General features: G+C 40.2%; 2 protein-coding genes and 1 long non-coding RNA gene across 3 annotated transcripts in view; 1 reads left to right on the top strand and 2 right to left on the bottom strand.

Annotated features, from left to right (window-relative positions):
* LOC148186650 (uncharacterized) overlaps positions 1–7,502 on the bottom strand; it is a 37,237-nt gene extending 29,735 nt beyond the window's left edge. The window contains exon 1 of the long non-coding RNA XR_015779416.1: positions 6,803–7,502. This is a non-coding gene — a long non-coding RNA (uncharacterized LOC148186650). The remainder of the gene's footprint in view (positions 1–6,802) is intronic.
* On the top strand, positions 230–13,352 carry LOC121958004 (snake venom 5'-nucleotidase-like). Its single transcript, XM_042506843.2, has 10 exons — positions 230–1,967; positions 2,095–2,671; positions 4,497–4,719; positions 5,897–6,085; positions 7,529–7,726; positions 7,950–8,104; positions 10,454–10,562; positions 11,334–11,483; positions 11,718–11,918; positions 12,002–13,352. The coding sequence occupies exons 2-10, from the start codon at positions 2,321–2,323 to the stop codon at positions 12,259–12,261; spliced, it is 1,836 nt and encodes a 611-aa protein (XP_042362777.2). The 5' UTR covers positions 230–1,967; positions 2,095–2,320; the 3' UTR covers positions 12,262–13,352.
* Positions 13,353–13,400: 48 nt separating this feature from the next.
* LOC148186652 (IgGFc-binding protein-like) lies at positions 13,401–23,936 on the bottom strand. Its single transcript, XM_088090757.1, has 12 exons — positions 23,894–23,936; positions 22,184–23,434; positions 21,347–21,693; positions 20,679–21,255; positions 19,563–20,170; positions 18,623–19,477; positions 18,198–18,539; positions 17,441–18,008; positions 15,821–16,020; positions 15,197–15,571; positions 13,787–14,058; positions 13,401–13,552 (listed from the first exon to the last, which is right to left on the bottom strand). The coding sequence occupies exons 1-12, from the start codon at positions 23,934–23,936 to the stop codon at positions 13,543–13,545; spliced, it is 5,448 nt and encodes a 1,815-aa protein (XP_087946883.1). The 3' UTR covers positions 13,401–13,542.
* Between the last annotated feature and the right edge of the window lie 276 nt (positions 23,937–24,212).

A 24,212-nucleotide genomic window follows, 5' to 3' on the forward strand; every position in this document is an offset into this window, starting at 1 on the left:
ATGAAACATTTGACTGGTGAGAGAAAAAAACTTCAGTACTCTTCATTCAGAATACCTGAGTTAAAGTTCCTGTAAAATAAAGTCCAGCCTTTATGTATGACTGACCTCTGACTGTCTGTCCAGAGAGGGGAGGATTTCATTGTAAGCCTAAATAAAGAGACACATTATATGGGGAAGAATAAAGCAGTTTATCTTCTTCACATTGTGTAGCTTAAAAAAAGCCACATTCAGCAGATAGTTTTTTTTAACCAGAGCTCCTTATGCTGTGTTCACAGTACGAGCAACACAGCAACAGCTAAAAGTCATTTGTAATGGAAGCTGGTGACATGAAGCTCAAACTAACGCTTCAGCAGCTGCAGCTGCAGCTGCTCTCGCTATCAATTTTTTTTTAATGTGAACAATGGTGGCGCACCTCTCTTATGTCAATAGAGCTGTGCTGTAAAGATGATAAACTAGAGACCATCTTGTGATGGGATTACTAGAGTTGCGATACAGCGATTGGCAGCTTAAATTTAAAGTGTGTGTGGGGGGGGTCCACTGGCCCTTTCCCTACTTCTTAACCCTCATTTCCAGCGCCCTTGCTCGGACCACACCCATCTTCCAACCTGAACTGCACTGCCTTAACCACACACCTGTATCGTTTCTTGAGGAAGTGGTGTGAAGAAAAAGGGCCAACAGCCCCTTCCCCACTTCCTACCCTCATACCCCACAGTCACAGTCACAGTCATTGTGGCTGGTACTTATGCATGGGTAAGTGTACAAACATTATGTGCCATTATTAAATGGCATGTAGAACTGTATTGTATTCAGAAGTCACTCCTTGGCTCTACTGAATGCACGTCTTCTCCCGCACTTAAAGGTAGTCTCCGAATTACAGAACAGTTTCTCCACTAATTTCCTTTTGGGCCTTTATTAACTAAAATCACAGTGCACGTCTCATAATGTACTGTTTTTGGGGGGTGGGGGGGGGGCGCTGTGGCCTCCCGCCGTCTTCCCTACGGGGTATATGGTTTGGCCCGGGGGCGGTGGCCGTGGCCCACCGCGTTGGGGCCCGGTGTTGGGGGGGGCTCTGGCCTCTCTGGTGCGTGGCGGGCTCCCCTCCGGGGGTTTGGGCAGGTCTCTGGTTGGTGGGGCCCTGTGGCTGTGGGCTCAGATCGTGCTGGGGTTGGTGGCCTTGGGCTGGGCCGGGGGCTTCCTGTCCCTTGTCCATCTGTGGGCTTCCCCTGGCCGGGTGTGTGTGTGTGTCAGTGTGTGTGTTGCCTCTGTGTTCCCTTGCTTGTTCTCCCTTGGGTGGGGCGCGTGGTTGTCTCTGGGGCACATGGCGCTGGATCTGTCTTGTTCTTGCTGGGGGGCTGTTGGGTGCTCTGGTGGCTTGGGTCTTGGCCTGCTTGCCCCTGGGAGTTTGGGGGGTGTTGTTGCAGCCCCCCCGTCAACTACAAACCACATCCAATGACAAACCCTCACACGCACACACACACACACACACACACACACACACACACACACACAGCACACAACTGTTTTACAATCACACACGTACAACAGTTACAAATGTTGATGTTATCCATGTCAAGGTTATTTTGGGTAAGTATTATGCAATCTGTTTTTTTTTGTTTGTTTGTTTGTTTGTTTTACTAATTTATTTTTCTCTCTTTTTTACTTATTCATTTTCTTCCTGCTTCCACCATTAATACTGTTGTAAATATTTGCAGCTGTCATTATTGTAGTTAGCATTGTTGTCATCGTTTTCATTGTCGTTGTTGTTGTTGCTACTGTTGTTGTTTTTGTTGTCTCTTGTGTCTTCCCCTCCCTTCTGTATCCCCCAACCTCTCTCTTTTCTCTCTCCCTATCCACTCAAACGTTGTACTGTAGGATATCAGACTCCTCCTTTGCAGAGCAAATCTGTTATGGCATCTCAAGGCACCCAGACCTCTCATACTGCATGCCTAAGCTGCTGAACAGTACAGGTTAGAAATAAATAAATAAATAAAATAAAATAAAGAACAAGAAAAAATACAAGAGTTTGATTGCCAAAAGCATCTGCAGTCTTTCCAAAATTGACATATTCCTTCCTTCTTCTGTCCCTTTCTCCAGCTGGTGTTGAGGTTTCTTCAATCTCCTCCCTTTAGACCAAACTAGTTTATCTAGTTTTACAAGAAACTCTGTATAGTTTATAGTATAGTTTGTAAAGAGTCTTTATAGGAAGCAGAGGGAGTAGAGAGCAGTATCAAGAAAGATTCCTGCTCATCACTTACGAAAAAACAGCCAACATCCAAGTCCCCCCTTCCTCCTATTTTTTCGTGCAGTGGACCGCAGAGAGATGGCAACAATGCGCCCAGAAAGGAACACTCTATCTTGGCTTTGCCTTGTCCTCCTGCTAGGCTTCTCCATGTCCACTTCAGGGGCCTGGAACCTGGTTTTACTCCACACCAACGACGTACACGCTCGGGTAGAGGAGACTAGTAAACACGCCGGGAAATGCAGTATTAGCAGCAGCGGATGCTTCGCTGGGGTGGCCCGGAGAGCCACGATGATCAAGAGGATCCGCAGCAACGAGAGCAACGTCCTGCTCCTGGATGCCGGAGACCAGTTCCAAGGGACTATCTGGTTCAACCACTACAAGGGAGCTGAGGCTGCACATTTTATGAACAAACTCGGGTATGATGCCATGGTAAGAAACACAGAGCTTGGTAAGTTATTTAGTTACTGAAGGTAATAAAAGTGCTAGTCAGCTTTATCCTACAATTATAAAGAAGATGTCTAGAAATAGTTACTAGAAATTACAAAATTACGAGAAATTACTAAAAATAGTTCTGTACTTACATACAGAACTATTTTATATCTATGTTTTAATGGATCACCTGTCTGCTCTCAGTGCCCTTTAATCTTTGCACTGTTTTAAGTCTTGAATAAATCCTGCACTTTTTCCTGTGGAGGAGTTTCACCTTAAAAAATGAGATTTTTAAAATTCTGTATGTGTAAAATAAATACTTCTGTACGTGGCCAAGCGAGATCGACTTCAACTTCAGAAAAGGCAAATTAGAAAAACATCTTTTAAAAAGCGTATATAATTAATATATAAACTTACATCATGAAAATATAAAACACAAGCTAATTATGAAATAAGTTCGCTCATTTGAAAACACATAAATGACAAAGAAATGCACAACACTGCAAGTTGTACAGAAGAAAGCCAAAGTTTTTGTCTAAGTGCTGCGGCCATTAACGCTTGACATTGTAAGTGACTTTTTGGTTACGATGAAAATTTTAGTGCGTAGTTCCAAGCAATGTATAAAAATCCAGTGTTTAATGCAAAGATTATTGGTACACTGTCTAGAAGTTTTTCAATCCCTAAGGGACAAAATAAGGGGGCCTTATTTCACCAATGACAGTCAGAATTTGTATATAGGCACTCGCAGAAAGTATAAGGAAAAATTATATTTAAGTGGAGTTTAAAAGAAAGAGAGGCAGCAGGAGTTCTTCTGGTGTCCCTCAAACCACTGGTGCTCATGGAAGGGAATATATTTTTAAAAAAGGGGGAACTTATAACCAGTGAGACGTACTGTATGTCCATATTGACAACCTGAGTGCTATCACCGGCGCTGAAGCATGAAAAGAAGTGTGATTGTATAGAAGTCTATGAGAAAATGAACCTACTTCTTACAAGATTGATTTCCTCAGGAAACAATTTCCTAATGAGTTTATGGTTTCAATCACTAGTTTAAAGTCTTGAGACCACACATCCTATGGATGTAAGTTTTTCAGCCATGAAAAAGACCAAAATGATGCCTACAACAGACAAGGTAAGGCTCGTTGAGTATGAGACAGCCGTCAGTGACGGTGTAAAGCAGTTAATAAAAAGGGATTTTTCAACAATTCTGAATCACATGAATCCCAACAACCATGAGAGGCCCTTGAGCATACAGTCATACATGTGCATACAAAATATATGGTGAGTGGTCTGGCAGTTTGCAAGATTATCTCACTACACTGTGTGTATCAGACGGATACACACAGTGTCTCAAACACAGACACACACTAACACGTCTAAACGCACGATCCCCTCCTGCCTGGTGAAGATTATCAAATAAATAATCAATATTAATTAATAATAACACTTTGAAAAAAGATCTGCATAATAAGTACATCTAATACTTGACGTGCATTTTGCTACTATAACTTTTACTTGAGTAACATTTTAAATTCAGGCCTTTTATTTTAAATGAAATATTTTTAGACCATGGTATCTCTACTTTTGCTTAAGTTATTAATGTAAGTACTTCTTACACCACTGTATTTCATGTTGATTTTCATATTAAAAGTTACCTCTTTCTGAGCTCCTCATTAGCAAAATGTAAAAGAACTAGGCTGTGTGTTGTTTTACTTATCAAGGACTCATATGTGTACACCTGTATGTAATCGGATATTGGTGAGAGCAGCCTCTGCAAGAATGTCTTTATGCAGTTCTCAATTTAAATTTCCATTTTGTTTTTCAGGCTTTGGGAAATCACGAGTTTGATAACAAAGTGGAAGGACTTATGAAACCGTTCTTGGAGCAGATCAAGTTTCCAGTTCTCAGTGCCACCATCAAACCAGACGAAACTCTGGCATCGACATTTGGCAGCTCTTTTCTACTTTACAAAGTCCTTACAGTTGGCAGCGAGATGGTGGGCGTGGTGGGATATACAACACAAGAAACTCCTCAAGTGTCCCAGTCTGGTAAGTGTAGGTGTATGTTTTCCCTGTGATTTCTCTGTTAGCCTGTAACTATGTCTCATGCTCATCAGAAGGCCTCAAAACTGTAAACCAGATGATGACATACACTCTCTCTTATTTTCATAGCCTACATCAGTATAGCATACACCATTTCCTCTCCAATTGTCATAAAAAGTTACAGGAAATTTTTCTTATGCCTCAAAAAGATTGGGTGCGATTGGGGTGAAAAAAAGAGGTTGTAAAAGACTGTAGAAGCACACATCTCCAAAGAGCATTCATGCTTCATCTCAATGTGCACAAGTTAAATCCTTTTTTCTTGTGGATACATAGTCTAAAAAACACTGCAAAGTTTTTTAAAAAATGGCTTCCTGGGAGGAGTAGCTGCTGAATATTTCAGGCACAGAATTCCCAGAAGTTATGTGTCACTTAGGAAACCATGCTTATCTGTTTTAATTGATAACTGATCTTAAAAAAAGATCTCAAAGATTAAAGGAAAAAGGGGACAAGAGGACTTTAAAGCTCAATGACCAAACAAAAGCTTTTTTTAGCAGGGCAGCAAAACCGCTAAACTTGGATGCAGATTGTTGTGCACATATTTAGAAAGTGTGACTTGAAGCACTGCTGCAGTGAAAAGCTTAATGTGTCCTTGCAACATTAACAAACTGCGGAGCCTGGCATTTTTGTTCATAGATAATTCATAAACATGAAATAAATCATGTGAAGAGCACAAATTGTTCATATGAGAGCGCTTTTTTCTTTATATGACACACTGAGTTCCATTAACAACCACCACTCAAATTGTCAGACCAAAAACCTGACTAACATGAACAATATAACAATCCAGATCTTTTTAATATTATTTATGCCAGTATAATAAGACGTGGCTTCACATTTGTTTTGAAGTGCATCCACCAACTACATACAGAATGCAGGCTTACTACAAAAAATATCAACAGAAAATTGAGTTAATCAAGAGATAAAGTCACTATGTAGACTGGTGGAGTGTCAAACGGTATGGTTCAAATCATGGAAAGTACAAATTAAATGCACAGATTGCTACTTGAAAGTATCAAAACGTTTGAAATGAGAGAAAATCCATATGACTCGAAAGGAATTTGCATGAGTAAATAAAGACGGGATCAGGACTGACAGCGGCTCTCTCTTCATACTGCTTCTACAGGACCACACCTGAAGTTTATGGACGAAGTGACTGCTCTGCAGCCACAGGTGGATGAACTGAAGAAGCAGGGAGTCAATAAGATCATCGCCTTGGGTCACTCAGGCATTGATGTGGATAAGGAAATCGCAAAGAAGGTCAGCGGAGTCGACATCGTCATTGGTGGACATAGCGATACTTTCCTCTATACAGGTGCGGACATGAATACAGCTGGTAATGTCAGTGGTGGAAGCATTCAGATCATAGAAAAGGAAAATCTGTGCAACATGTATTGATTTGCAAAATGTGTGTTGAAGCGTTGCAATATAGTAATCAGATAGAAGGCATATATGGAACCTGAGCCAACAGCAAACAAGTCACCACACACGTTATTTCCCTCTGGACGACATAGCACAGTCTGCAAATGGTTTCCACCAGAGATCGAGCTTTAGAACACCACACAGTGAGCTGTAGACCATGGCTGCACCTTAACAGGCTTTTCACACCATTATACGTATAATTTTTTTTATTAGAAGATAATTGAATAAAATATTTTAAATAGTAATTATAAAAGTTTTTAATATCTATTTTTGGTTATATTAATAGCTATATTAATTGAGTAGCAAATAAATTATCTTTAGAATAGTTGATAAATTAGCAGTAAAAAAGTAGGTGCAGCCCGAATCTATTCACACAATTTACCTTATATACGAAATCTCTGGACCTGCTGTATGTTTTTTTCACCTCTTCATGCACTTTTTGATTAAATGTGAAAAACTGTGCCAAAAATGAAAAGAACATACTCTGTAACCTTGTGGCTCCACACGCACTTACACACCAGCAACCAGAAAAAGAATAAACGAAAATAAATCCTCAATTGGAAGCTTTTTGCTCTAACTGTGCAACGACAAATGAAAGCTGGGTACTCACAACAGAAGAGTTCGAGTCACAGGGTCTGGCTGTCTCCACCTCCAAGCTTGGCAGAGTGAACTGACGGGCTGCGGTCAGGCTGTGGTGGACCAGCATGAAAGATCTTTCTCTCTTTTCACCAGAGGAGATACCAGGCAGCAAACGATATGCCTCTGATCTACCAAAAACAATGACAAAGGAAATACAGAATTTAGTTTTTGTTGTGTCCCTCCCCTGTGTGGTTGGAACAGCTTTACAAAAGACCTTAAATGCAAAAATATCTAGAATCTACCCTATAAGTATTTGTTGACTAATGAAATAAATTAAGTCCTTTAAGACAGAGAAGAAAACATGCTCTTAGAAAAATCAAGTGTAGTGTTTTCATCTGAAATTGAATCACTTCAGGGAATTTCACACTAAAAGGTTCAAAGGAATGTCTCCTTGTATGATACAGAGCTTGACATTAAAGCTTGCCTGGGGCAAGTATACACTGTGATTGGGCAAATGGAAAACCGCATGCAATTGTCCAATCAGGTGAGTGAAGGATAAATGTGATGTCTAATGTAACATTATCTGAAAAAAAATGCACTTTTTTAGTTTACAATTCATGCTGATCAAGGGTTAGGGTTAATCAAAAGGTTGAACTAATAGTTACATCTATAGTGTTAATCGTTTTTTTAAAATAAACATTGTAGTTTTCATTACAGTTATTCATCTTTTTTTTTGTTCACACATTTTATTTCTCAGGTGACCCTCCCTCTACAGAAGTCCCTACTGGTCTTTATCCACTCATGGTGGAATCAGATGACAGGCGGCAGGTTCCTATTGTGCAGGCCTACGCCTTTGGAAAATATTTGGGTTATCTGAACGTGACCTTTGATAATGATGGAAATGTGTTGAGGGCCACAGGAAACCCCATACTGCTGGACAGCAGCGTCCCACAGGGTAAAGACACAAGAACAGAATCTGCTTTCTTGTTCTTAATTTAGTGTCTGTCTCAGTCTTATCCTTCTTAGCTTTGTGACGTTACTTTGTTTCTGTTGGACAGTTTTCCCTTCTCTTAATTTTGTAAGGAGAAATACTTTTCTAAAGGCGTTTTCAGATATTAAATGCATAGCACTGCAGGCTTCATATGCCTCTTAAATGTATGGCCAAATGTCTTGTCTAGATCCAGAAGTTCTTGCAGATGTGGAGGAATGGAAAAAGGGTCTGGCCAACTATTCAACTCAGGTGGTGGGAAACACTCTGGTCTTCCTAAATGGGACCCGTGAGGAGTGTCGATTTCGGGAATGTAATCTGGGAAACCTGATCTGTGATGCCATGGTAAGTATTTAATGATGACCTATTTAACACTACATAATCAGAATCAAAAAGCTTTACTTTGTGTATGTATGTGTGTGTATGTATGTGTGTGTGTGTGTGTGTGTGTGTGTGTGTGTGTGTGTGTGTGTCCCTAATCATTCTGTGTCCCCTCTCTAAATTCAGAGGTTTTTCCGGTTCCTAGAAAACAGAACAGGTGAAACTCTTCATGTGATCTTTTTTTCCTCTCAGCAGCAGTTTTGGGAGTTTCAGTAGCAGGGTGGGTAATTGATCAGTAAATCCAATTAGAGCTTATAAGATCAGATCGATGGATGAGAGCAGCATATGCTACAGAGGCAAGTGGACACAAACTTTAAGAACCAGTGCAATCAACGGTCAAGTCTCATTTTCACTGTGCCTGGCACTCTGCTGCTCCATCTGTCCCAGAGCACACTGAGAATGTACTCAGGGCTTGTTGACAATAGATGTTAAATATGTATGTGTATTTTATATAGCTTATTTGTTTAAAAAACATCATAAAATACAGATAGAGGTTAAACCATCCAAAGCTTCTCTAAAGTAACAGTGACTTGGGTGGAGTATGCACTTTCCAGGGAAAGTAGTGCAACTATTGGCAACGTAACAAACTAACCCTTAAATTCCTCCTCTTAACTAGGTCAGTAAATCTCAAAAGTCTGTAGGTAATTTCCTTGGTATACTCTGGTTACCTGTTTTCTTGTACAGTTGATTTTTGGAGATTTTGTTTGGCCAGAAAATATGGCATATCATGAAAGACTTCCAGTCGTCTTATGTCTGTTTTGACTACAGCCAAGCAGTATTGAGATGCATCTGTAAGGGGTGTGACTAAAGGTACATGGCTAATATCCAAAAAATGCATACATAAGACACAACTCTCACACTACAGTGCAGCAAGTTTAATATTGTATATTTGTATACTAATGTTGTTGTAGCAATTATTTTTCAGAGAACATTCCCATGATAGTGCAACAGATAAAGTGAAGGTGGATATGTTATTACATAAGTAAAAGAGTAAAACAGAAGCAAAAGGGGAGACTTTCCATACAAAACTTTAGGGCTTGCTTACAATAAATAAGCACAAACACACACACACACACACACACACACACACACACACACACATACTGTATATATATATATATATGGAAAATAAGTCTCTTCATGAGCTCATTGTCTTGCTTGAAGACGAATAGATTTGAGAAACTGTTGGATTGTTTCCACTGTGAAAGACTGCTGAAGGTGAGGGTAACTAATGACCTCCCTCTACCTGCTGACTCTGGTAACTGCACTGTCCTCTTGCACTTAGACCCAATGCAGCTTTTGGTACAGTAGTTTTCATTTAAAGGTGAAACCAAGCGTGGGAGTCTCTGGTACTACCCCTAAACTGATTTTCCTTATATTTTTTGTCAGATCAATTATGTTGTATGTAAAATAGTTGATTTGTCAAAAGTTCTACAGACTTTTACAGTGGTGGTTAGATGCTTTGAGGGCTGCCAAAGGAAAACAAGAAAAGGGCACTCAGCAGAGTACAGATCTTGGCCAGGCGCCCATGTTCCATCTACAGAACAGCCACTGGAGCTGATCGCAGCCACTCTAGACAATGCATATGACACAGCAGCACCTGGTGTAATTGTCCCTCCCAGCACCCTTACATAAAATTGGCAGCAAATTTAACAACAGTGGGGATTTTTTTTTCATCTTGTATCATGCTTTACTGTATTGATTCATAACGTATCAGATATGGATATGCAGGTGGTCTTACTCAAAATAAGACAAAGCATTTCTGGATGTTAGTTTTTTGAGCCATGACAAATGCTAAAATATGGCCTGTATCAGAAGGTAAAGGTTGTTGTTTTTAGCCAAGAGGATTTCTGGAAAAGCCATTTGCCCTATGCTTTTGCGACAAGATCTTTGTTTTGAGTATGAAACTGTCAATAAAACAGATATCTCAACAACTGGGGTTTATCACAACAATGAAAGGTCCTCTAGCAAAAGTCAAGTATGCTCAAAAGATACTAGGATGATTAGTCCCAACAGGCGAATACACACATGCAAATACTAGACCAAACACATGGTCCCTCCAAACTTGTGCCTAGTGGCATAATTTAATAATAAAAGGTAAAAATGCCAAGTGTTGAGTTAACATTACAAACAAAACACCTGATAGAAAAGACAAACTATACAAAGGCTGGCTGTCTGAACCTTTTTGGGGACATAGTTGGAGGGGACTGTAAGAATGATGGGACAAACACACAAACCCCTCTCCAATAATACAAGAATAAAAGTAAAACCCCTGTGTGACTGAGAGAGTCTGCCTCTATTTCCATTATTCAGGTTGACAACAACATCAGGTTCTCAAATGGTCTTCAATGGAACCACATTGGTGCCAGTATTGCCAACGGAGGAGGCATTCGCACATCTATTGACGAACGTGCAAGGAATGGTGTGTCTCTCATTTTCATTTAAGTAAAATAAAAACAGAAAGATATTTTATGATCAGATCTAGAAAGTGCCAAGAAAGATATGAGATAGTTTTGTCTGGAGAAAGAAAAGGACTCAGTCTGGTTTCTCTCCAAAGTTACTTCATAATATACTAAGAATTTAACTGGACTTGCCTTGACAGGACTAAAGCAAAATGCCCATGTTTTTATCTAACGTAAGCAGTGAGCTTAAGAATTCAACCAAGACCAGGAAAGATCACTCCAGTTCTGTCCAGTTCTCCGATCTTTGCACTAGCTTCCTATGTGTCAAAGAACACACTATATTAAGAGTTGGTTTATAAATCTGTGAATGTTGTCTGCTACAGTGTTAAGAAGCGTCCAGACCTCTGAGATGGTCTGCTTCAGGTTTGTTTCCGTCCCCAGGGTCCAAACTACAAATGAAGAATACATTTCAAGATATCTGAAACAACAACAAACTTCAGCTCTGCCCTGACCTATTCTTCTTTAAATCAGAGCTTAATGCTATTAAATTTGGAACTATTTATTCATACCTTGCACAGTAATTTTTATTTTACTGTTTAAACTCTTTTGTTTTATTTTGAGTAATTATAAGCCTATATTTGATCCTGTTTTACTCCTTTTAAATCAGACTTTTTATAACACCTTTCCTCAAAGTGATGCTATAGATAATCACTGATGATTGGATGTTTTCTGTGATAAACATTTTGTCAGAAGAATGGAATAAAGAACTGTAAATTTGTTGTCGGTTGCAGGTTCAATCACCAGTGAAGACCTGATCGCAGTTACACCTTTTGGAAATACTGTTGACCTGGTGGAGCTTAAGGGCACCACGCTGTTCAAAATCTTTGAACACTCTGTGAAACGATATGGTCAGAGCAGTGGAGAGTTTCTCCAAGTATCTGGTAAATTCTTTTTTTTTTAATTGTTTCAGTCTACAAATTTACAAAAAGCTGGGTTTTGTACAGTTAATGTATACAAAACCCTTCTTTCAAATGAGATGTCATGTTATTGAGAAAGCTTTAAAGCTGCTGGTAGACTGATTTTGTTGGACTTTGAAAACTCTGCTACTGACATATTTCCGTTGGTACCCCAAAGGTATTTAGGTTTGATCCTCAAGTTTCCATGTCCTCAAACAGGTTTTCGTGTAGAGTTTGACCTCTCTAAACCTGAGGGGAATCGTGTAACAAGCCTCACTACCCTCTGCGTAAAATGTCGAGTACCTCGCTACGAACCTGTTCATCCAGAGACCATTTATAAAGTGCTGATGCCGTCCTTCATAGTGCAGGGTGGAGATGGATACTCCATGATCCCAAACGAGATGCTCAATCACAACACTGGTGAGATGTTTGGTTTTGATTGAATTTGTACCAATGTTGTTTATCTGAACTTGACTTCATTTTACCATTTCATTCCCTTCCAGGGAATTTGGACGTGTCAGTCGTGTCCGAATACATTACAAAAAATCAGAAACTTTATACGTCTCTAGAAGGACGCATCCAAATCCTCAACTCAAGCTCTGGACAAACCACTGCACTCAACTCAACTTTTGTCCAAACCACTCCACTCAACTCAACTTCTGGAAAAACCACTCCACTCATCAACTCAGCTTTAGGACAAACCACTCCACTGGCTTTACTGGTCTCACTTGGGCTGCTGTGGTCTCTGTGTGGGAGCATGTAAGGCTGACTTTACCCAGAAACACAAAAAGCACAGGTCATCCACAATTCTCCAGTTTCATCTTTACTTTATTTCATTTGCCTCAATGTCTGTTGACCTCTTTTAACAGTTTCGGGGTCTTTCTTGTGTTTTCTCTTCTCTTATGGGTTCAATGTTAGAGACAGTCAAGTTACATTGATTTTGGGTGTGGGGTGTGTCTGTTCTGTCTTGGATTTTCATCTCTGATGTTTTTTGGTGAACGAGGCTGTCAAAGGCTTTCTGAAAGTTTATGAATGTGATTTAAATAGATGTGGTCCAGAAATATATAATAATATGTATGATTACACTTTAAATCCATTTTAGTGGGAAATGTTCATATATAATTCCTTTCTTATGTTTCTTTGTTGGCAGTTTGAAAAATACTGATACATGACAAAGCTATTATGGCTTTAAAATAAATATGGTTTGACTCCATTAGCTTGATTGATTTATACTTTAGCTCACTAATATATTTGCAAAAATAAGCCATTTTGTTATGTATATATTGCTTCTTTTGCACTTCAATGACTTTTTTTCCTTCATTTTAGCTCATTTTGCATGAATATCTTACATGTTAATATGAGCCCTCTTGCGGTCATTACTTCAAATAAAACTAAATATCTGACTGGCCCAAGAGAAAAAAAAACCTCTTCTGTACTCTTTATGCAGAATACCTGTGTTCAAACTCCTGTGAGAGAGACACCATTGTTTATGTATCTGACTCTGATCTATGAACTTTCTGTCAAAAAAAGTAGAGGATATCACTGTAAGCCTCAATCAAGAATTATATTACGAGTCAAAACATTATGCAGTTTATCTCATTGCTTATGTTTGGTCCAGATTTATTGAAGTCCATTTTGCAGTGCTGATAGTTTCAGTTCTAGAAAGAACTACAATTAATTCTAATAGTTACACTACAAATTAATGCAGCTTTCTATATCTGCTTTTCATTTCACCAACCAGAAGAAATGTTTGTTTTTTCTGTTTATTTGAATCTTTATATACAGACTGTAGTTGTTTTCTGAAATCTGTACTCTGAACCTTCATGAAGTAAATAAAGAGGCCTTTTTTATTCATTGTTGAATATAAGGTTTATTACACAACAGCTTACCAAACCCATTTTATTAAAGGCTTAAGGAAAATAATTAATACAAATAGAATGTTTTGAACAAATCTTTCAGAGCTGATGTTGAAAAAATGTTGAATTTTCTGCAGAGGATGATACTGTTGTATTGAGTTCTGGGTGTTGAGAAGATAATCTGTCCTTCACAACTCACTGCAAAAGACAACAAATATTTTTTTCACATGTGTACTTTAATGTGTGGATGGTCCAAACCTGATAATGTAATAGTTTTTTAGAAACAGTTTGATATCATTTTTAGCTTAGATGGATTGCCTAATGATGCTCACTGCATCATAAGGACCTGAAAAAATTGTTCTGACACTGAGTCCAGTGTCACATGTGTGAACCTTATTTTTGGAACCTAAAACCAGCCTGTAAGCTACTCACCAGCTGGGGAAGTCCTGGGCAGAAAATGAGGCCATGTACTCCTGCATTGTTTCTTGTGAGAAGGCCATGGTGTTTCGAAAGGGCAGGAATTTGTCACATGTTCCACACAAGTTGTCTACCATGCTGTCACTCACAGTAACAATGAGCTCCTGGGTGTTGCTGTAAGACAGCTGGAAGTGTGATGTCTGCTCGATAATTATGTTTTTCCCACTGGGTCTCACAAAGATATTATTTCCAGGTAGGCTGGGGAGAGTCACCTTTTTACCATTGACCTGTGAACAGCAAGAGATAAAGATTTTTTACTGTTTCATGTGATGTTACGTTTTGATAGCAAAGAAAGCTCCAGAAGTATACATATTTGTCATTTTGGAAATGCAATCATACTTGCAGAGAGTTAAATAAGATCGACATAATAATGCATCTCCACATGTCTGAAACGTCCAATTGTAATTGGATTTCACTTCCCTGCTCTACATGTAAATGTATAAAAAACCCATATACATAACTTCCATTTCCAAAGACTAAATGTATTTTTACAAGCGGGAGGTTTGTCGTACTACATGCACACAGTGAGTCGCTCAGCCCCTCCTTGCCCTGCTCTTTCTCTTTTCTATCATTAGAAAAGCGCACCCCGTGTCACACTGCCTTCCTAGCACTTAGCAATTACCGTTGAAGGAGTGTGAGCTCCACACCAGGGATTGTCGGTGAATTTGCCCACATGCACACAGCGAAGGGTCTGACTGTTTGCGTCACACAGCTAACATTACCTAACAGTTCAAGTTCAAGAAATCTTTACTGTCTCCCAAGGGGCAAATTCTTGTGCATTAGTGCATACAATACATACAATAAAACAATACATCTAAAATCACATTACTGCTGCTGCATGTCGCCATCACCAGTACTAATCCTGACCACTGGAGGCCACTATCAACAAGTTATTGTTATTAACAAGTCGAGCTATTTTGGTGTCAGTGTGAGTTTGATCTGACTGTTTAACAGCTGCTGCAATGTTACCTCATGCTAACCAGGCAGATGACGTGACTGTTTGCTGGTCAACCACGAGAGCAGCTCCTTCAGCACTGTGACTGCTAGCAACCAGCAACACAAACTTTGTTTATCTGGGCGAAAATAGCAATGATAAGCTATTGGATCTCACAACACATTGAGGGCGCATTTGGTGTGATCACACCTCTTTCTTGACTTGTCCATGTGATCCAATCACCAGAGATGCATGTTAATATCACTTGTAAACAGGGCATAAGACTCCAGGAAGTCCCTGCTCCCAACCAAGAAATAGTTGCACACATAACCTTTCATCCCCCTGTGGTAAATAAATGTCTTATCTAACTCTCAACAAGAAAGTGAATGAGCACATTTTCCAAATTGCAGACCTACTTTAAAAATACCCACCCAGGTCTCATGTTTGTCAGTAATAGTGACACTCAGGTCATTAAAATAGACGTAAACAGCCACAGTGGTCTTTACACCAGTCAGAGGGCACTCCTGAAGCTTGGCCACAACTCTGAACCAGTCAGCAGCTGTCTCATCACAGTGATTGATGATCTCATAAGCCCCCATGACAGAAATGGTGCCAGTCGTGCCACTGAAGAGAGTAATGGAGCCTCCAGTCTCCATCCGACACTGTTTAGGATGACAGCCATGGATACCGTTGATGACCTGGCAGTTCTCTGTGACATCGCATGAAAAGTCCTCACACTCGACTTCACCGGATGTTGTACAGTTGCAGCGCTGTTGGCACTTGTCAGACTGCACAGACTCACCAATCTGAAAAAAGAGTCCAAAGCAATTAACGGTATTAGTCTGAGCATCGTACAACTTATTAATGCTGGTAATACAAGTTAATAAGAATATTCTTTTTATTGGATTCGTTTCACCGACATTGTGATCTTCTACTAAACTAAACAAATAATCGATCTATTGTGATATTGTTAACCTGAGATAAAATTACATATGCCGTGATAAAAAATTTTGGCAATATCACTCATCTCTACAAAGGACTAAGGATTACATTACCTTATAGGTATGTCCTTCATAGTAACAGCTGCATTCCTCCAGGGCAACACAGTCAGTCCCATTGAAGTAGTAACCTTCATTACAGGTGAAGCCCTCAGCACAAGTGGTGGGGCAGTGGATGATGTCAGTAAGACCAGGACACGGAGAGCTACAGGTTTCAGCGCAGATCTGGTACCGACTGTTTTCAGGACATTCAACAGCTACAAAATAAAACGTATTAAGAAGAACTAATGCAACAATAACATAAATAAATGCATGGACTGGAAAGATACAACTAGACAATCTGTATCTGTGTTAAAAAATGGGATAGTTACAGAAAAAATATTATAGGTTCTTAAAGGTGGTGTTGTCTGGAAAACATTGAAAGTTATGTTTACGCTGTGTTTCTTGACCTCTACGTGCATGTCCCTTCTTACTTAATATTAGCAACTTTTCATAATGGCTATCATCTTCATCCGTGTTCATTATCTGGCAATCTTCTTCTTCCCTGCTTTATTTTGTTGTAGAAATGTTCCTTGGCACATTATTGCCAACAACTGTGAATCATCAAAATAATGTAAAACTAACCACATACAAACAAAACAGGCACCCCAGCAACAGGGCTCCATATTGCTTCTAGTGGTCAAGAATGCCACAGAGTCCTTTTACTGTTTTGGGTTTCTACAATAATCATGTGAGATAGCAAAGTGCTTGAAATGGAAAGTAAGATCATAAATTAAAGCATCTAAGTTAAGTTCAGTAAGGCCCCAATAAGACAAAATGCATTTTATTAGCATCCCATCGGTAATGGTTTTTATGAAAGTAAAGGGGTTTGCTCACTGTGTTTGTGTTGCTGAACACCTCACATTTTTCTGCTCGATGTGCCTTGCATTTTTGCAAGAGCACCCTGAACACCTTAAGTTAATAAAACTTCAATCCAGGGCGGAAATAGTGCCTGTCATCATAGATTGCTAGAATTAGTCCCAAAACACTGAAATTTTTGTACTGGCATACAAAAAAACGTCATCCCTGCAGGACTCTATAAATGCTGTTTTTCAGTCCAATTACATGAATTAAGCAGCAGGCCTAGCATATGTGGTTTGTGTGAAGCTACCATTATCTCACTTTCAACATCACCCTGAGCAAGCTAAAAGACATATCTGAACAAAGTGTCAACTCAATAACTTTTTAACATTTTACCAACAGTAATTAGGCCTGACGAATAACAGAAGATTATCAGACTGCCGCGGACTTATCCATAAATAAACCTTTAACCAACCATCATTCTGGACAAGCTAGTGTGTATTCGCTTTGATTTCTTTTGAGGATTTCATGTACCAACATGGATATCTGTGTGCCTGGGACCAGTGTCCTCTTCCTTTAATGCAGAGTTTAAGGTAAAAATCTGTGAGTTTACTTCACAGAAAAATAGCAGTTAAGATAAGGAAAAGTAATGCAGTGCTTGCCTTGTAACAATTTGAAAAAAGACTCAGCAACCTGCAAAAATAGCTATGTCTTATCTGAGACATAGCCAGACTTAAACTGGCAGTGCAGTGCATCTCACATTTCGCAACCTGAAAACACTCCGTCTAATCAGACCCTAAAGGATCTATCATTCATCACACAGACAACAAAACTTACGGCAGAAATCAGGAGTCCTCCAGTTGTCGATCTTTACTCCAATAGTCTGACAGTCAGTCAAGTACGCTGAGATGCTGTTGCATAGAACGTTGCTGTCTCCCTGAGACATGCAAACATCATAAACACAATCTCTGTAGTAAGGCTCAGGACTTAGCAGGCCATGGCAGGCCGCAAAGGCACCAGTAGAATTTTTGATTCTTTCACAATCTTCTTTAAAGATTTCCTTTAGTGTGCTGTTACATTTGGGGCACTTGTCACCACTGCAGCCATCTTCACAGACCACCCCCTGCATGGACGTTTTCCAGGCTGCTCCGAAGGATTGGATGTCCTTGGTAATGCTTCCATCAGGTAGCTCAAAGTCATCCATCTCAATGTCATTAAAATTACCACACAGGCCACATGTTTTGTCTTTGTAGTTTCCAGGAACAGTGATCGTGACTCTGTAGATCATGTCATAAGTCACCTTCAAGCCAAAGTCAGTTATGATAGCATAGTGAAAGCCCTCTTGGAAGACTTCCACTTGTCCATTATTGAGGTTAAGAGGAATGTGTGTCAAGTTTCCATTCACCTGGAGAACACAAAGACAAAGATCATTTTATTTTTATAGTATTAAATTGAGAAATTTTGCAAATTTTCACACACGCAATCACACACGCAATTTTGCAAAATTATGCAACTTCTGACAATAAAGATGTTCTATTTTTGATAGAAAATTAGGGTTAAAATCAATCAACAACCTTTAAACAATGTTACTAACCATGATTGTTTTAAGTTGATCATTCCGGAGCACCAAGGTGTTGCCATACACCTCCACAGCAACAAGCTTGGCTACAGCCAAATTTGGCTGGTCTGTCTGTGTCCACTTCTCATTCTCCACCACCACAGAGAAGGTTTTTAGCCGTGAGCCCTCCAGATGGCATGACTTTGCTGCAGTGTAGGTGCAGGTGCCTTGAAAGTCATAGGTATGATTGTCAAAGGTATTGTAATGTGGATCACCTGCGATTGTGCAGGTTTTATTTCCCACTGGATGACATGATCTGATACCCTTGATCAGTGTGCACATCTCAAGTGGCCCACAAGAGTGTTGCTCACAAGGCATCTTGAGTGAAAGGAAAAGAGTTTTTAAAAAGATGTTTAGAACAGGTAGAGTAAAGTCACAATGCCTCTGTACACAAAACTTACCGAGCCATTGCTATTGCAGGTGCAATTTTGCTGACAGTCAGATGACAGAACACTCTGTCCCTTCCAATAATGTCTGCCTTTGTGTTTGCAACCACACTGCTCAGCAGACACACACGCAGGTTTATGTTTTATTGTAGTAAGTAGGAAGCCATCATTGCACACCCATCCCTCCTGACAGTGCTTCTTGCAGCCAGGGGGAGGTGACCCAGTGTCACAGATTGCATGGCAAACATTGCCACAGTGTTTATAATGACTGTTGTCAGGTAACTTCATCTTAGAAATAGGACAGAAGTCATCTGTCCTCCACTGGGACACATTGACTCCTTTGCTTTGGCATTCTATAGTGTAACTGTGGAGGTGGCTACACCAGGAGCCTTTCTTGCCATTGTAAAGACACACATCATACACACAACTCTTAAAAAACCTCTCAGGATTAATGATGGCATGGCATTCACTGAGGGGGCCTGTGGAGTTTCGTATTAAACCACAGTACCTATCAGTCTCATATTTCTCTTTCTGAGTTATGTCACAGCTGGGACAGTCACTGTTGTTCTTGCAGCCATCAACACAGTCTGGGATCTCTGCAACCCTCCAACTTTTTCCGAGTTGTTCTGTAGACAAAGCCTGTGTGCCATTCTTCAGCTGTAGGTCATCTTTGGAGTTATTATTATAATTGCCACACAAACCACACATGGCATCTGCATATGTCTCAGGAACCTTTATGTGTACTGTTGAATGCCAGTCATAGGAGACTTGCAGGCCAAATTCAGTCTTGATCTCTGCAAAACCACCAATCTGGTAGACTGTGAAATTGTGTTTGAGTGAGACAGGTAAGTTGGTAAGTTCTCCATTAATCTGCAAAACAAGGTTGATAAATTCAAGACTGAACAGGATGAAAGCATCGATCATATTGTAATAAATGCTCTACAATGTATCTCACCAAGACAGAGCCTTTGTGCCGTCTTGTGACAACAACTGAAGTTCCATAAATGTTGACCTCCACCAGCTTTGCACCAGAGCCAACTCTTTTGCCATGAGCATCATTTTGCACAATAACTTGAAACTGTTGCAGGGAGGGATCTTTCGAGCATACCCCCGCGAGTTGATACACACAGGTGCCCTGGAAGTCGAAATCATGCCCATCAAAAGTCTCTATGTGAGGGCCTGTAGTCATGCTGCACTCAGCATAGGCTATTGGGTGACATCCAATAAGGTCATCAACCACCTTGCACTCATACCCCTGTGTACAACCTGGTTTCTTGCAATCAACTTTCTTGGTAGTTTTGTTGCATGTGCATTTCTCGGTACAGTTGTCATCAGTAAAGACAGAAGCTCCAGCCTCTATGTAGAGGCTCTTGTCTTTGTACAAGCAGCCACACTCGGCCTTATGGACACACTCGGTGCCACTAAGCACAAAGCCTTCATCACAAGCACAGGTCTCCACACAGCTTTTCTTGCACTTTGTGGCAGCATCTGGGTTTTCACAGGTGGCAGGGCAGGCATTCCCGCAGATCTCATAATGGCTGTTTTCCGGGCATGAGGGTAGCGCTATTTCAGACAAAATCACAATTTGTTACATTTACAGAATGAGGATGAAACTCAACATATTAAGGGTCCACACACACCATGTTTTTCACACCCTAAAATCCAATATTTTCTGTATAAACGCATGACAGGTGCACTCAAAAGCTAGAGCAACAAGTGTTCCCAGGTGCCTGTTTTTCAAAGTGAGACAGCTGCACTCTGAGATACACAAAGTTCCTATTTTGTGCAGGACTACACAGACGTGTACATCTGTCACAAAGACAACATTTTAGACCTAATACACACTTGAAAAAAGTAACGCCTGAGAGAAGATCAGCCTCAGGGATTTTTGGTAAATAGGCTATGATACTGTGCTGGTTATGGTTGATTAGCCACATCAGCTGCAAGCTGCTATTGTGCCTTTGAAAGTTGGCATGCAGTAGCACCCAGTCAAACCTCGCAGTTTCAGGTGGTAAAAGACATGGCATGTGTCATGACCCAGAGAAATGTCTCAGAGTCTTTAGTTACTCACAGCAACGAGCAAGGTGCCTCCAGTCATGAATTTTTATGCCGGCCCTCTGACAGGCATCGGCATACATTTGCAAGGTGTTACACAGGAAGTTCTTCATCCCCTGACCCATGCACATATCAAACAAACAGATCCCATGGAAGACTTTGGGGTCAATTACAGCATTACAGTCACTAAGTGGTCCATCCATGACACTGGTGAGAAAACTGCAGAACATTCTGGTAGTCAGGCTGTGAAAAAAGCCATCATTTTGACACACCTCACACTGGCCTGAGCATTGGTCTTGACACTGAGTATCATCATTAGGAACCTTCCAGCTCCTTCCTAGGGACGCTACACTACTGGTCTGTGACCCAGTAGGAGTCTCCAAGTCATCTTCCTTTTTGCCATTGAAGTTGCCACACAGGCCACAAACTTTGCCAGAAAAACGTCCCGACACTGTGATGACAAGATACTCCTTCCAGTCGTACTGCACAGTCAGGCCAAAATCCGTCTCAGCAATGACAGACAAGCCACTCTGGGATAGCTTCACCCTGCCGCTTTCCAGGTTTATGGGGAGATTCCACAATGTGTGGTTCATCTAAAACATAGTCACAGATATGTTTTCATTTACTAAATAAATAACATTTGGGTAACATGAGCATACCAGTTTGGTAAAAGACCTAACTCACCCTGACAAGGCCAAACTCTGATCGCACAATGGTCACAGTGTACCCATACACCTTAATGATCACCTTGCCAACAAATGTGACCTTTGAGCCAGCGCGTTTGTCATTCTGCACATCAACCTCAAAAGCTTGGTGTTCTTCATCAACATGGCAGTTCTTGACCATCGTATAGGTGCAGCTGCCCATGAAGTTGTAGTAGTTTCCGTCAAATGTGCGGTAGTGCGGATCTCCCATGGCCCAGCAGGTACCTGCTTTGATGGCTGGTGGTTTTTCGACACATGTTGGGGAGTTTCCTTTCATTTGGCACACTTCATCCTCTGAACATTTCATGGTGCTGCAGTCATGTTTCTCTGACACAAGGTAAAGAGAGAGGACATATTAACCATTTAACTGTACTATACCATTAAGCCATGTTACAATATGCCAGGCTATGCTGCTGTATGGTATAAACTATACTGTTTTATACTATCCTTATACTTTACTGCAACATATCAAAAAGATCTAGTTTAATACAACTACAATGCTGTCTTTCTTTTTAACAATACATTTATTGAGTTTTCAATTTCCTCTCGCACAGAGATGGAGAACAATCAGTACACACTTTCTGAGACCTAACTAAATGTCTTTATGTTAAATACATAATGTGATGACGCCCACCCATGTTTCTTTTCTGAAACCTAGCCTAATTGACAGTTGCACTAATTTGTTAGGTGCTAATTCGTTAGATATTATACAGACCATTGTATAAGGGCATCTTCTGCTATACTACGCAGTAGTAATTTGTCCATTATCCTTTATTACATTACGTTGAGTGATTATAACGGGATTCTTTTAACTTACCTGCTGGGTCAGCAGCTGCAGGCGATCCATAACCGTTAGCATAAGCAACACCAAAACTGTAGACTCCAAATGGAGAAGTAGGGTGAGATATCTGGTAAAAGTTTGCCCCAGTGCTATAGTACATCTCAGTCCAGGAGAAATCAGTCCCATCTACGTTTTGCCAGTTAAAGTTAACAGACTGGGGCTTGGGATCAATTTTGATGCCGTTCAGGTCTTTGTTTTTAGCCACAACTATAATGTTGTTGTAGAATTCACCCTGTCCTTTCAGGGAGTAGGAAGTGCTGAAATTACTTGTGGGCAATATTGTCATAAGGAAGGGATCAATATAATCTACTTCTCTATCCGGGCCCCCGTTGAATTCAAATAAGACCTGGATACCCTTGTCAGATGTCAAATAGATAGCGTGTGGCCACTCAGAGACGAGCTCGAGAAACTGACCTGCAAACATAGAGTATTCCTGGGCCTTTCCATTAAAATGAACAGTTATTTTGGTGCGCTGGGATGCTTGGATGAAAACACTATTATACGAAAAGGAAAAGATGTCACGATAAGGCAGAGGTGCAATGATGAATTCTTTTCCCCAGCTGTTTACAGGAAGAAGTTGTTCATAGACATGGTTGCAAGAGGTAAATTTCTGAACACAAGTATGTCCAGAGGAGACCGCAATAGGAAGGCGTGAGACTACACTGGTGCCTTTCAGGTCATCTAGACTCTGAATTTGAACAGTCTCAAATGCATCTAGCTTTAGGGTCATCATGCTTCCTCGCCTGTAAAATTTCCCTTGGAATCGGATAGAGCCCTTCAGGAGAATCTCTACGGAGTTTTGCTCCTTGTGGTTGGTGATGGAAAATTCTTTAAAGGAGTCTTTCTGAGTGCTGGATGGGGTGAATATGTAGTACTCAGTCCCCCAGTCCTTCACTGGGTAAATCAAAGAAGTGTCTGCAGTGTATTGCTTAAAATTGAGAGACATGACAGTGACATCTTGGCTAGCCTCGATCAGCACAATCTGACGGGACTTTCTGCTGCCTTTCATCTCTACACTGTCAGGTAATTTAAATGATACACTCTTGCCAGGATTAATCTCCCTCTCATAGACCTTGCCCATAGCAGACACCTTGACCTTGGTGCTGCCTTGTGAAGAGGGCAAAGCTGCAACCTCAACCAAGAAACGAGTATCCCTACCATTACTCCCAAGGTTTTGCATGAAAGATGTGGCAAACTCTCTTCCTGCTGGTGAAGGAGAGCAGACTCCTGGAAGACAAAGACAGTGAGGAATGAAAAATGCAAAAGTATATCATCTGTTTATCAATAAATGTCATTGACAGAAGATGTACTCAGATCTTATGGTTATGTAAAAGTAAAACTACAGTGTAAGAATAGATTATGTTATTGGATTGTAATTATTGGTGCATTTATTAGTGCACCGCCTAAATGCTACAGCTGGTAGTGTAGGGAAAAATTTTGTACATTTTGATGGCTAACGCTATCAAATAAATGTAGTGGAGTAAAGGAACAATTCTTGCCTCTCAAATGTTGTGGAGTAGAAGTATAAAGTAACAGAAAAGGAAATACTCAAGTACAAGTACAAGTACTATAAGTACTACAAGTACTTATTGACTTTCCATCACTGTTAAATGCAACACAATATTGTTCAGTTTCAAAAGTTTGAGGTGCAATCAGGGAAAAAGTTGGCTTCATTTGTTTACTTACCACCCAGCAGTAAAACCACCAGACAGTAGACCAGCACTTTCATTGTTGAACCTAAAATATTGCAAGTGAAATAAAATCACCAGGGCACACAAAAAGTGATCTTTTATATTAAATAAAAAACATAGCCAATATAAAATGACGGCCGCTTCTATCAACAAACTCGTAATAATTAAGAACAATCCCAGGGACTTAACAATTTCAGTTAGCAAGTTCACGATCAACAATTATGCCTCAAAATTGCTAAAATAAAATTGCTGTGAACTGCTACCGAAGTATTTACCATTTAAAGATTTTAACAGATACTAATACAAAAATAATA

This window comes from Plectropomus leopardus, chromosome 17 (assembly GCF_026936395.1).
Source record: "Plectropomus leopardus strain MGB_pleo_1.0 chromosome 17, ASM2693639v1, whole genome shotgun sequence".
NCBI lineage: Eukaryota > Metazoa > Chordata > Actinopteri > Perciformes > Serranidae > Plectropomus > Plectropomus leopardus.